The following is a 14,708-nucleotide window of genomic DNA, read 5'->3' as shown; positions in this document are numbered from 1 at the left end:
TTAGCTTTACATAACCATTTAAAACCTCTCGCTGACCCTCTGAATTAAAGAGGGTGTATTTGCTCATACACCTTTAAGAGTTCTATATGCAAATGACATATGTTATGATTGGTTAATCCATTTGCAAGTAAAATAAGTCATACCACCCTTGCCTGAATGCTGAATATACACTACTTGGAAAGCGTTTAATATTTTTATTCAGCAAGGATGCATTAAATTGATCAAAAGTGACAATAAAGACATTTATGATGTTACAAAAGACTTCCATTTCAAATAAATGCTGTTAGAAATATAAAAATAAAAAAAACATACCAAACTCAAACTTTTGCATGGTACTATATGTTGATTTTTAAACGAGAGTGCATATTGAAGGTTCAACTCACTTGTTCAGAGAGCACCTCTGTGCTTGTTCCTCCTCATCCGTGCCGCTGCTTATACTAATGACGCTAACCACCGGACTGGGCGACTCTCTGATAATGATAGACTCTCGCTGCTGATTGGCCACTGCTGCCTTACAGCAGCCCTCTTCCTCCAGCTGCTCCGGTTCCTGCTTCACTTGGGCCTGCACCTCTCTGTCAGGAGAACTCGGCTGTTGCTCCACACCCGCCAACCTGTCCGCCATCTTTGGTGACGGACACACTGAGGGCTGTGTGTCCGTGTAGTGCGAGACATTCATACTCCTAAAGAGCAACAAGAATTAATATATTTATCTCCACTCTGCCTTTCGGATCCATCGAGTCAAAACCGAATTAGTTGTCTAACAAGAGTATCATAAGGTTTGAATAGAGGCCTAGGCGTCTCACAGAGTTTTTGAGGCTCTGCCAATGACTGTAGGCTGTTGCTCACCTGTTCTGGCTGGGTTTGTTCCTCTTGTTAGATGCAGGCTGAGGCCAGACAACATGAGCGATGCCAATGTTTATAGGCTGATGGGCTGACACAGCCATTTGGTTAGGAACAATAGGCTGGGGCATCACCGAACTGTAATGGCTGCTGTGTGGCCGCATTTTCCTTTAACAAAGAAAACAACGACACATTTTAGTTCACTGAAATGCTCAAGAGGTCATGTCAGCGCATGATATTTGAAGCGCGGCTCCTTCTTGATCTTCTTACCCCCAGTCTCCTCGCCTCTGCGGTCCAACGACTGTATCTGATGCCAAGCTCGTAGCAGGTGGTGGGACCTGCTGCCAAGCTGGCACCAGGATCTGTGGAGTTCTGTTGGACCACGGCTGCTGAAAGGTCAAAAAAGGACAATGCTGAACCTTTGTAATGTATATGGTACGTCAAGATTGATAACAACCCTTGGCCATTCCCTTTCCATTATTTTTCCACATTATCTTGTGAAATAGGCACTCACTTGTGCTATAACTCCTGGTCTCATGGGTAAGGGCTGGATAGCTGGGGCTTGGGTCACCAGAGGAAGAGTGTTCTCCATTCTAACCGAATATCCTGCTGGCTGATTTGGGTTTGAAGGGATTCCTGAAGAGTCAAACAACCAAATTAGCCCCACACGATATTTATCAAATTGAAAATCTGCGGTCATGCTCAGTTCAAATTAGGGCTGCAAGATTTGGCTCATGATATGGCTTAGTATGATTATCAAATTCCAATGTAAATATATGCACAGCAGAGCTGTGTTTTTTTTTTACATGCGAGCAGCTCATGATCCAGTGTTTTCAGTCTCTCAAAGTGGCTCCGAACTTGGGTCTCTAATAAAATGCATTTAGGAACGAAACATGCGCATAATATTTTATATCCTTTTCAGTCTGGTTTCAGAAAGCAGCATAGCACTGTTACTGCTGCCATGAAAATGTTTAGTGATATTATAAATGCTTTAGACTGTAAACAAATTTGTTCAGCGCTTTTTTCTTGATTTAATCGAAGGCTTTTGACGCAGTTGATCACGACATCCTTCTAAAAAAGACTTGCCATTGTTGGTTTCTCAGATAATGCTATCAAATGGTTTGCAAACTACCTTTCAGTGAGAACACAGTGTGTGTTTTTAAAGGGCTGTACTTCATCTGTTCTGTCAGTCACTAAAGGTGTCCCTCAGGGGTCCGTTTTGGGACCATTTTATTTTCTTTGTATATAAATAATATTTGTGATAACATTCCCAATTCTATGTACCATCTTTATGCAGATGACACTGCCATTTGTTGCTGTGCTTCATCAGCTTCACAAGCACTTCATTATTTACAGTCAGCGTTTGATATTGTTCAATCTCATCTATGTCAACTTAAACTAGTTTTAAATATAGAAAAAACTAAACTAATGATTTTTTCAAATTCTAAAGCTCTATCAAGTAATCTTCCTGATATAATATCTTCTCAGGGAGCAAAAACAGAATGTGTTATAAGTACCTGGGTATTTTATTTGATAATCGATTAACCTTTAAGCTGCACATTGATAAATTACTTTCAAAACTTAAGCTTAAATTGGGTTTTTATTTCAGAAACAAAACTTTATTTTCTTTTAGTGCAAGGAAATATTTGTATCTGCAACCTTTTTACCACTATTGGATTACGGAGATCTGCTTTACATGACTGCCCCAGTACATTATTTTAAAAAACTTGACACTGTTTATCATAGTGCTTTACGTTTTATTACTGGTTATAGCTATCATTGCACTTTATACGACAAGGCTGAGTTGCCATCTTTGGATACTCGAAGAACTTTTAATTGGTATTGTTTTATTTATAATTCTATCTGTGGTCTAGCTCCATCTTACTTGTCTCTTAGCTTTTCAAACACAAATGTTTGTTACAATCTTCGATCAAACAATATGTTATATCTTAAAGTTCCTCGAGTTCAAACAGAGCTAGGTAAAAAAGGTTTTAAATATAATGCTTCCACTGTTTGGAATACCTTACAAAATATCTTAAAGCTGACTGTGCTTCCATCACTAAAGGAGTTTAAGTTACTTTTAACAGATTATGTGTTTTAGCCTTTGGTAAATTGCTGCTGTGATCCTTGATTTTTTTTTTTTTTTTGTCTTGATGTGTATTTGTATGTCTATATTATTGCTGCTGCTTTCTTGGCCAGGTCACTTTTGTAAAAGAGATTTTAATCTCAATGAGTTTTTTAACCTGGTTAAATAAAGAAATAAATGAAATGAAAAATGCGCCGATTATATTTCCAAACTTGTAATGAGAAGCACTTATTAACTGGCTGTTGTCAACAAAAGAGGCATTAAGGTCTCCATGTACTTTGTCAAAATAAAATCTTGGTTCTAAAATGAAAAAATGAAGACAGCCATACATATAAGAATTGTCATTTTTATAGATGTACTGTAAGACTACTATCATTATTATTGATTTTTTTTGTAACACTTTACAATAAGGTTCATTAGTTAACATTAGTTAACATGAACTAACAATGAACTGCATTTCTACAGCATTTATTAATCTTTGTTAATTTTCATTTCAACATTTACTAATACGTTATTAAAATCTTGTTAACATTAATTAACACACTGTGAACTAATATGAACAAACTAAACTATTTTCATATCTAAATGTTAACAAAGACTAGTAAATACAGTAACAAATGTATTGTTCATGGTTAGTTCATGTTAGTTAATACATTAATGTTTAACTAATGAACCTTATTGTAAAGTGTTAGTATTTTTTTTATTTTACAGTGATTAATAATATTTCTTATTACTAAATAATGGTAATTTTTCTTATTTTGCTTATATTTTAATTTAGTAGTAGTAATAATAACAACAACAATAGTAATTTTATTTTAGAGAAAATTAGAATTCATTATTTTATAGTCATATCGATATACAGTATCGGTCAAAAACGTTTGGACACATTACTATTTTTAATGTTTTTGAAATAAGTCTCTATTGCTCATTAAGCCTACATTTATTTGATCAAAAATACAGAAAAAAATATTGTAAAATATTACAATTTAAAATAATGTTTTTCTTATTTTAATATACTTTAAAATATATTTTATTCCTGTGAATTTTCAGCATCATAACTCCAGTCTTCAGTGTCACATGTCCTTCAGAAATCATTCTAATATGCTGATTTATTATCAATGTTGGAAACAGTTATCCTGCTTAGTATTTATTTATTTATTTTTAATAACCTGTGATATGTTTTTCAGGATTTAATAAAAAGTTAAATATAACAGCATTTATATTTATTCAGCAAAGATGTGTTAAATTGATTAAAAAATGTGATAGTAAAGACTTTTCACTCTCGTTTTAATATTGTTAGAAAAGATTGCCATTGTGAAAAAAATGCTGTTCTTTTTAGCTTTATATTCATTAAAGAATTATATATGTGTGTATATATATATATATATATATATATATATATATATATATATATATATATATATATATAGATAGATAGATAGATAGATAGATAGAAAACCATTATTTTAAATTGTAATATTTCACAATATTACCGTTTTATCTGTATTTTTGATCTAATAAATGCAGGCTTGAAGAGCATAAGAGACTTCTTTCAAAAACATTAAAAATAGTAATGTGTCCAAACTTTTGACCATTACTGTACAATCACAACATTTTTGCCCAAATTGTAGTGCCCTACAGTCAAGCACTGCAAACCTGGACCTTGTTTTTATTTGTATTTTTTTTTTTTTATTTTAAAAGCAGCAATTAAAAAATTGCCCCCAAATCTTGCATCCCTAGTTCAAATCATTATGCGCCTCCCACTACAATGTGAATTCCAGTACCTTGAAGAGCAGGAGGGCACAGAATGAGCGCCTGCTGAAAGGAGTCGTTACACCCAAACTGGGCGCTTCCTGTCTGGATGGGAATTCCAGGATGCACCACAGGCGGAGCAGACGGCGGCAGAGTCTAAATGGAAAGGTAAATAGATCAGTCTCAGGAACAATCTGTCGTCGTCTTGCTTGCACTTAAACCCTGAGACTTTTCAGAGCATGCTGTTTTACCTGAGAGTGGACAGATGGCATTTTGTTGAAGGCGACAGTGATATTTGGAGCACTTGGAAGTGTCACAGGCTTCATGAGTGGGGGTGCTTTGTTGCGGTTGAGAGTATCGTAAATGCTGGTTCTTGAGTGACACGCATCCATGATATGGAAACAAGACTGGACACTGTTGGAGACACACAACCGATTTCTCGAGAATTACCACATAAAATACACACAATAGTCAGTGAAACTGCCATTATAAATGTCTGAACATACTGGTTGCAATGAGGGAAATCCATCAGGTGCTGCATAGTGACAAAAGGGTGAGTAAGTGCATCTGAAGGGGCGATTCTCTGATCGGCATCAATCATCAGCATCATCTTCAGCAGGTCCACGAATTCTCTCCTGTCAGCTTTCTCTGCCAACTGGTCACAGCCCTCCATGTTGAGCATTAGATTCACCTGATAAATGCATAGAAAATACAAAATAAATATAAATAATTAAACATTAAAATAATTACTACTACTACTACTACATGCAATAATAATAATAATAAAATTGTTTTATTATTGTTATGTGATTAATAACTGTCATTGTTGTTATTATAATAATAATAATAATAATAATAATAATTATAAACAAAACTAATACTTATCAATTGTTATATACAATATAATACTATAAATATTATACAATTATTAGAACAATAATTCCAAATTTGCAACACTTTTCTTGATGTATGACAAGCATATGCAAGCAAAAACTCTGTAATTTTAAAGCTAAGCAGGATTAATGAGGTCTTACATGTCCAATGTCATCCAGACAGCTGAAAATGTACTTCCTCGCTTCTTTGGACTTCAGGCCCGTTTCTTTCTCATGTTCTTCAGTCGTCTGCAGAAGCGCATTTGAAGTCATTACATAAGAAATTCACATCAAAACTTTATGCAAAGTAGGGCTAATCGATTATGGCAAAAATCACAATCATGATTATTTTAGTTAATATTGAAATCACGGTTATTTAACATGATTATTCATAGACGATCACTGTAGCCAATCACAGACATATCTGATGTGCGCGTGAACACAATGGCTAATCAGAGGTGTTTACAAATCCACTTAACAGCGCTCAAAGATGTCAGTACCGACTTGGTATCGAAGTCAGCACTTTTGACAACACTATTTATGTCTGGTTACGTGGATGAGAAATGGACCCTTGCCTTCAGTCTCCAGGTGGCATACGGTGAATCAGACTCCTTGCAGAAGAATCGGGCTGTCTTCGTCCCCACATTCAGAAGCTGCTCTCCTGGCAACCCTTGAGTTTGAGAGATGTAACGAATCTGCAGAGATGTTTTCACTATTAGTGGATCTCAACAGTCTCATTTCTGATAAAACAAGTAAAGCTAAATGCATCTGAAAATCCTTTCATTTACAAAGCATGACAAGATGGATGGGCGCATGTGGTACTTTTCCACTATTCCAAGAGGAAGTAATTCGAGATAAGACTGGTCTGGAATAGGCAAGTCCCTATGAGTGGTATGCAGCAAGGGAACTGCGTGCCAAAATAACAATGAACCATTCAGAATGCTATTTTGTCTTGACAAGTATATTTGTATCACAACCCTAAAGATAAGAATGGTTCGAATTTATTCGTAGGGAACAAATATTCTTAGATGTCACTCAGGATGCATGGTGCATGTTCAGGATGAAAAAAAAAAAAAAAAAGGTTTCAAGAAGTTACAAAGCACACAGTGATATCAATCGTCATGAACCAGCAAAACCAGCTCAGATATGCACAACAAAAGAGATAAAAATAAGCAAATAACTACTTCAGTTGTTATTCCAAGCTTTGAGTTCAGCTTCATGAAGGCTAAGCTTGGTAAGCTCAGTGTTTAATTCTCAATACAGAGTGCAGTATGGGGTCTGCTGCTCCTCAAGGCTTTATTAAAGATGCCAAGTCAAGATGCTGGCCACTCTTTCTGCCCACAACAGATGTCAGTCCTCTCACACCGCACAGGCTTAATGCAAGCCAACTCAGGGCAAAATGTGTTCTTTACCATTTGGTTGATGTTTTTAATCAAGATTGATTTATAGGACACCACCTACAGCACAGTACATGGACAGTTCCCATCAAGCAACTTGAGGGTAAATGTCTCGCTCAAGGACACAACTGGCCTTAGTTAGGAAATGGCAAGTTTAACTGGAAGTGAATGACAACAGGGTCAGAAACGAACCATGCATCATGGTAAATGCCAATGGAGGTGATTAAAATATATTAAAAATATATGATAAAAAAAAAAAAAAAAGTGACAAAAATGCTTAAATTTACAATGCAAGTGTAAAAAAAGCCTCCTATATTGTATTTGTATTTAAAATAAACAGACAACAGTGTGTGTTTACAATAAAATATAAAACTGCCTGTGAAAATCAATTCCTGGGGCAAATTTTGCCCTCTGTATTGATCATTATGTCAAGTCAAGTCAAGTCAAATTTATTTATATAGCGCTTTTACAATTGGTAATTGTTTCAAAGCAGCTTTACATATTAGAAGCACAGAAAAAAAGGGAAGTGGTTAAAAATAAGCTGTACAAACAAGCGTGGTAATATGTAACATATACAAGATGGTGCTACATTAAGCCAATGTCGGCTGACTCCCAGGGGTGGAAAAAACCCCCTAGGAGAAAAACCCAGCGTGCTAACACTGGGAAAAAAGTCCTAGGAGGGAAAAAACCCCTTGGAAGATATATATAATATATATAAATGGATATGGAGATCAAAATCTGAATTATACATTTTTATTATAGAGATTAAAAATAGATTATATATAAATATATGTAAGCGGATACGGGGATTAAAAATCTGAATTATAGATGCATTGCTGGAAGCATTTCTTTCAGTAGTTTAGTCGGCATTGGGTCTAACATACATGTCGTTGATTTTGATGATTTGATAAGTTTAGATAATTCTTCCTCTCCTATAGCGGCGAATGATTCTAGTTTTACCTCAGGGACACTACAGTGCACTGTCTGAAGCGAAACTGTGGACGGTTGCATGTTTTTAATTTTCTCTCTAATATTATCAACCTTGCAAGTAAAGAAGTTCATAAAGTCATTACTGCTGTGCTCTATGGAAACGTCAGCAGTTGAATCTCTGTTTCTAGTTAATTTAGCCACTGTGTCAAATAAATACCTAGGATTATGTTTGTTTTCTATTAAGAGATTTGAAAAATAAGTAGATCTAGCATTTCTTATAGCCGTTCTGTACTCAATCATTTTTTCTTTCCACGAAAGGCGAAAAACTTCTAGTTTTGTTTTCTTCCAACTACGTTGTCAACAAAAACACTGAAAATGCATTTCCAGACATGACCGATGACATTATGACAGCCTTGTTTTTCATTTGAATAGATTTAAATAACTCGTCTAACTGGACTAAGGTTTGTAGTAATAGTCTCTTTGGTTTTCACCTCAGATCTTCAAACATTATGCTACATCTCTCCCGTTTAACTACCTGGCTGTATAAATCAATGCTTTAGTGTTATGGTTTGTTTGCCATAACATGCTTTTATAAATCTATGACAGTAACTAGCAATGACTTCATAACGCAAATAACATCACAAAGGCATTAGCAGTGTTTGGTTAACCACAGCGCTGTCTTTTTAGGGAAGGCAGGAGCAGTTCGACCCCACCAATGCACGAGACTCTGTCTAAAAACACCATTGTTCTTGTTGCCTTGGGAAACCAAGTATTACTGGTCAGTGAACTCTGCCGACGTTCGCCTTCAAGCATGCATCTGTTGCTTCTCAGAAAGACCGTGTCATAGTGGGCCTCTACCAGTGAAAACACAAGCCACTACAAAGCCCCCTTTGGCTGCACGCTCTCATTCCTCTCCGTCTCTTCCTCTCTCGGCTATGACGCCACCTCTCCTTTTACAAGCGCTGAGGCTCAACACTGCCGTGTTAAACAAGCAGTGTTTATGGCATCTTAGGGGTGTTATAGTGACATGATCGGGTTGCCAAAGCGCTGCACAAACACAGAGAGCGCGCTGAAGTGAGAACCTGCTGATAGTGCAGAGATAGAGGGTGTGTGTGCACGAGTGGGGCTTTCAGTTATAAATACATTCTGCTGTGTGGAGTGGAACTGGACCCATTGCTGGCACAGACAGGCGGCCCGGGGGTTTGTGGTCTGCAAACCCAGACCAGCATACTCTGACACAGCCGACTAGTTTTGCTACTGTCATACGTGCCATTTACACCGCCTCCGACATCTGGTTTATCGGCAGCATTGGTCCATGCTGACGATAAATGCGCTCACACATTTTAATGTGTGTGAGTCATCTTTCAGGTTACGTGTTGAAATTCACTTTAATTTTGTCATCTGGGTGAGTGGGTGAGTGAGTGAGTGAGTGAGTGAGTGAGTGAGTGAGTGAGTGAACGAGTGAGAGAGTGGCTGCGTTCCACTCCAGATTTTAAATGTCCTTCACTCGCTAACTTCCCTCTGTTTCGTGGACTCGGATGTGCGTCATTGCTTACGTTGCACGAGTGCCCACTACTGGGGTATGTGGGTAAATTCCCAGTTTTGGGTTGACACGACAACTTACAAGCGTAAAAAGATATAAGTTCACGCTCCTTTTCTTCGCTTAGAGGCTGGCATCTCGTTTGAATTTTTTCTGAAATCTCCAAGCTGATCGGTTGCTAGCATTCTGATCGGAGGATCTCAAAAAATTGTCCAAAAATATCTTTATTAATTTTATTAAATACTTATTAGCCAAATTGTTTAATAAAAAAAATTGCATTTAATGTAAATTTACATAGATCTCTACCAGCAAAAATTCACAATGGTTGACCAAGTATATCTAGATTGAAATAACTATATTATAATTTACACAAAATTAATTCTAAAAAAATAAATAAAAATAAATTATATAAATCATTCAAAATAGTGACCATGCTTATGGCATCATAGAAGAATAAACCCCAGAGATCTTTAATATAATCTTTAATATAATATATTTTATTAGAGTAAGCTCAGGATGATTTCTTTCAGTAAAAATATTTAATTTTATTTTAATAGGGTAAGCCCTATTCTCTAAAATAAAATAAAACAATTTAACACTCTGAGGTCTGAAAACGCGTCGGCGCGTTTTGCAGGGGTTTTTTTTCACTTAAAATACTCCGTCATTTTTTGTCAGAGACATAAGTAATATATCAATTGAAACTATAGAATATCTTCTTTTATTTGTGTACACTCAAAATGTTGTGCTTTTTGTAAAATAAAGAAAACTAACATGATGCGTGATTTCTCCTCTCCCTCTGAACGAAGTCCAATCTGATAGTTCTCAGAAAATGAACTGTAACTTAGTGAATACTAATCACAGACAAATTAAACTTATGTCTAAAAAAACGTTAAGATGTCAGGTTTTAAATCATGTAAGTCAAATCGAAAACAAACCTTCTGTGTTTATGTAATCTGTATGAAAAGAGAGCCATGTCAGAAGTCCGTGATTCAGCTCATTATCTGCTAATGCGGCCACGCCCACGGAGCCAGCGCTATTCAGACGCAAATTCAGAGGCAATACATGCATTCATCGTCTCAATCGTGTATTTATTGTCTTGAAAAGTGTTTATCTGGATGTAAAAGTCATGGTTAGGGAGCTCTAGAAGACATGCAGTTAGTTCCTGTTTTCTTTTCTTCTATAGATGAATTTTAGATGAGTTTTTGTTTCTTTAGCGCCCTCCGGCTGCAGTATGAATTGGAAACTCCAAAATAAATTATCTTTGAAATCATCCTGGGCTTACCCCATTAAAATTACATTTAATTAAATGAAAGTTGTTTTTGGTGGCGGTTCCATCCAAAATCCACTATTGGTTAGTCTTTATCTAGCATCTTTGCAACACGACTGTGCTGAATTCAAGTTGTAGCTTTTAAAAACATGTCACGAGACCCCTGCACCCTGTTCCATTATACATGCACCCTGTATGTATAGTTGCCCAATAATTAAAGACTTAAATTGAGAAAAAAGCAAATGACATCATACACCAAAATTCTGCACATTAGCATAGCCCCAACGCAACAAAGTGGGTCATTATCCAAGATCACTGCCTTATCTTACCTGGTCATACTCCAGCGCTCCTGGATAAAGCGGCCAGCCCAAGAAGAGCTCAGCGATGACGCAGCCCAGTGACCACATGTCTATGGCCTCACAGAAGGGTAAGCCAAGGATGATCTCTGGAGCCCTGGAACACATTATCAGGAAAGAATGAGAATTAATGGAGGGGTTACCTTGACAACAGGCTGTTGATTGAAAAGCAGTGGGACATTTTATTACGAAGAGCATTTGCTTGGATGAGCAAAATGCTACCATTTGAATCAGACAAGTAATATAAAGATGATTTATACACATCCAAAGTTAAATGTAACATTTAACGTGATGTAATGACAGACTCGGTAGTTTGGGTTTGAGACATCTGATAAGTCACGTCTCATGCTCTTTAAGCTCAAGAGTCGTGTTTTGTGTCTATCTTGATATGATCTCAAGTCTAATGACGCTGTTCTCCTGTTCTGATGCAGTGAGAGTCTGCCGTTGGATCGGGGTTTTGACGTCAACGGGCCCATCCACATCTGCTACCGTGACAACCGGAGGGAAAAGGCTGGCTGCCTAGCGACAGACGAGGACGGATCTAAACACCAAAACTGGATGATGACAGAGGAGGAGTCTGATGACACAATTAACCCTGGTCACCATTAATAATCAACTACAGAGCAAACTCCTCATGCACAGTCACTAACAAGCTTTGCTGTTTGTCCGAGCCTGTTGCTCCCCGATCAAGCATGTAGCTCCTAAAGTTAAAGGATACACAGTTAAAACAGTAACTGTTGCTACAGCTACTGATACCAGAATACGTCATGCTAGGTCACTAGTAAGCGGCTGTAACTACCAACAGGGCCCTACTTATGCGGTAACAAAAGCCGCTATGAATAATTCACCGGTGGCTTGGCAATGTGAGACTACCTTTTTAAATTCTAAGCTTTGAAATTAAGTTACAGTTAAGGTTTCCCTTTAATGCCTGTACATGTAGGCCATCCTTAACAAGCTTAGTCTTCATAGTCGAAAGGTGTTGCAGAAGCACATGCTGTGATTCATTTTAAGCTGCACAACCCATTATTTGCACACGCATTATATGACGCATTATAACAAAGTAATCACAGAGTCAAACAAACACAAATGGGCTGGGATGGTCTACATAGTGCAACGCTTGATATATTTGGGCAGCTATCAGTGGACAGGACTGCTTTATGTTATTTACATGCAAGATTAAAGAGGAAAAAGGCAAAAAATAGAGAGACGGCCAGATAATCTTGTTAAGTATGAAGCAAAGTTCAATTGTTCGCAGTTGGAAAAAAAAAAAAATCCACTAAGATAAAGTTTCATGTGTATTATACTGGAATATCCAAACAATTAGCATGAGGACATTTAATAATAATAATAATAATAATAATAATAATAAACATAATAGAATTAATGATTATTAATTATATATTATAATAAATAATTATTTTTTTTAATTATAAATTAATAATGTTATTTTTTATTATTATTTACAAAAATAAACAATCTGCAGGGTTGTTTTTATTATAAAAAAACATTTATTTTATTTATATTATTATTTTATTTTTATTATATTTATTATTTAAAAATAATGAACCTAAAACTACTATTTTTAATATATTAAATATTTAATTTATATTTATTTAATATATTTTAATAAGTTCTTTTTATTATTATTTACAAAAATAAACAATCTACAGGGTTGTTTTATTATAAAAAAATATTTATTTAAATATAATAATTAAACATCTTAAAACTACTACTGTTTTTATTTTATAAATTGTATTTATTATTTAAATATAATTAAACAATGTAAAACTACTTATTTGTTATTAATATTTCAATGAAAATGATAATAATAATGTTATTTTAATTATTTACAAAAATAAACAATCTGCAAGGTTGTATATTATAAAAAAATATTTATTTAAATAAAATAACAAATATAAAACTACTTTTATTTTAATTAATATATTTTAATAATAATAATAATAATAATAATAATAATAATAGTTATTATTTAAGATAGCTAGGTAAATATAATACAAATAAATAAATAAAATATATAATATAAAATAAAGTGTGGTAAATTGAGGTGAGGGTAAAAAAAAACTCTTATTATGCTTTACGCTACTAAATTTGGCAAACTATTAAACAAAGCATACAAATCAGCCTGCACAGATTCCATGTGGGCTTGCATATAAGCCATTTTTCATAAAATGTCCAGCAAAAACCAAAATGCTATAGGCCTATAGCTAATCGTAATATGAAATTACCCATGCCATAACATCTTGGTCATATAGCACAAAATAAGAACACAGTGGTTGAGAGCTCAACAGACAGCTGTTGTTTCAACAGAACTACTACAGTTTCAAGCACGAGAGGCTATTTTCTGCCCTGGTAACAGTATGGCTTAGCTGACAGTACAAACTTGAGTATGTTTGGCTCGGTTACAACAAATAGAGTGCTCTATATTCTGCACAAGATCTTATGGCCTAAACCCCAATAAACCTCCAGCATAGTGATGGGCAAAGCAACTAAATCCAAAGCCTAACATAAGTTAAACATGATAATACCACACGCTACGGCTGCACAGGGGAGAAATCCAATAGCAAGGGGCATTGAAGGACAAAAGGGTATTAAGCCAGTTAACAGACCCTAAATGCTAACATGTTAATATTTCATATTGCTAAATTATATCGCAATTGGGTAATGTTCCAAATATATTCAAGGTTTTAAGACTGCTTAGTTATATCAATGTGGTTTTTCAGATCTTTAAAAAAAAAAAAAAAAAAAAATTCCCATCAGCCCACAGTCAGCAGGAAGTCGCATTTCAGGTGAAAGAATCAGGGGAAGTTACAGAAATCAGGTCAAAAAGAATGATGACATAACAGAGCAGGTCTGGACTTCCCAACTCAAACAAAGAGAGTTACTGTTAAGACTATTTAGAGGACCCTTTTGCACCCGTGTTATGTTTGCTTGAGTCCAGGCCAGACTTCAAATGTTCAAGCTCTTTCCCCTGAAGTAAGATTAGATTTCATAGTGGTAATTTCAGTGCAAAGCTCAATTTGTGAACATCAGCCAAGAACAGCTTGGATTAAAAACAAACTAACTAACTAACAATGCAATGTTATTCGCATCATTTCTAATTTCACACAACTACCGAAAACAAATATTTGGTAACATGAGTTATTGAGTGTCAAGATGGTGACGTAATTTCATTAAATACAGACGTCACTGGCAACACGATAATATTGTTAAATGCCTGATACAATGAATTCAATTCTAGAAAATAATTTTAATTTCAGTGAAAGAGGACACAGACCTGGCCATGTGAGAAACACACATGGAGCTACTGTTGTATTAGCCATGATACTGCTGGATATGGGGTTATTTTGGAAGAAATAGATTTGGATGATTTACACATCCACAAAAACAGATTCTGAATGCATGTTCCCGATCCATGTGCAAATGGGTCAGATTCAGATGGATGCTTGTCATTTTTCAGCATTTTGACGATACTAAAATGCTTTATATATCTATGCACACTACCATTCAGAAGTATGGGGTTTGTACAATTAAAAAAAAAAAAAGGAAAAAAAAAAAAATCTTATTCAACAAGGACACAAATTGTAAATTGATCAGAAGTGACAGTAAATATATATTGTGCTAGAAAATATTGCAAAATAGAGCCGGCC

At 35.4% G+C, this 14,708-nt stretch overlaps 1 protein-coding gene across 1 annotated transcript in view; it reads right to left on the bottom strand.

Moving 5' to 3' along the window:
* hipk3a (homeodomain interacting protein kinase 3a) overlaps window positions 1–14,708 on the bottom strand; it is a 47,470-nt gene that overhangs the window by 10,838 nt on the left and 21,924 nt on the right. Inside the window, 10 exon segments of the mRNA XM_048158980.1 lie at window positions 384–680; window positions 847–1,008; window positions 1,111–1,226; window positions 1,355–1,476; window positions 4,711–4,834; window positions 4,930–5,092; window positions 5,185–5,369; window positions 5,713–5,799; window positions 6,126–6,245; window positions 11,014–11,137. Coding sequence (XP_048014937.1) covers window positions 384–680; window positions 847–1,008; window positions 1,111–1,226; window positions 1,355–1,476; window positions 4,711–4,834; window positions 4,930–5,092; window positions 5,185–5,369; window positions 5,713–5,799; window positions 6,126–6,245; window positions 11,014–11,137 — 1,500 coding nt within the window.

The sequence above is a fragment of the Megalobrama amblycephala genome, linkage group LG15, assembly GCF_018812025.1.
Source record: "Megalobrama amblycephala isolate DHTTF-2021 linkage group LG15, ASM1881202v1, whole genome shotgun sequence".
NCBI classification, from domain to species: Eukaryota; Metazoa; Chordata; class Actinopteri; order Cypriniformes; family Xenocyprididae; genus Megalobrama; species Megalobrama amblycephala.
Note: the sequence above shows the minus strand (reverse complement) of the source record. Positions and strands in the feature narration are given on the sequence as shown.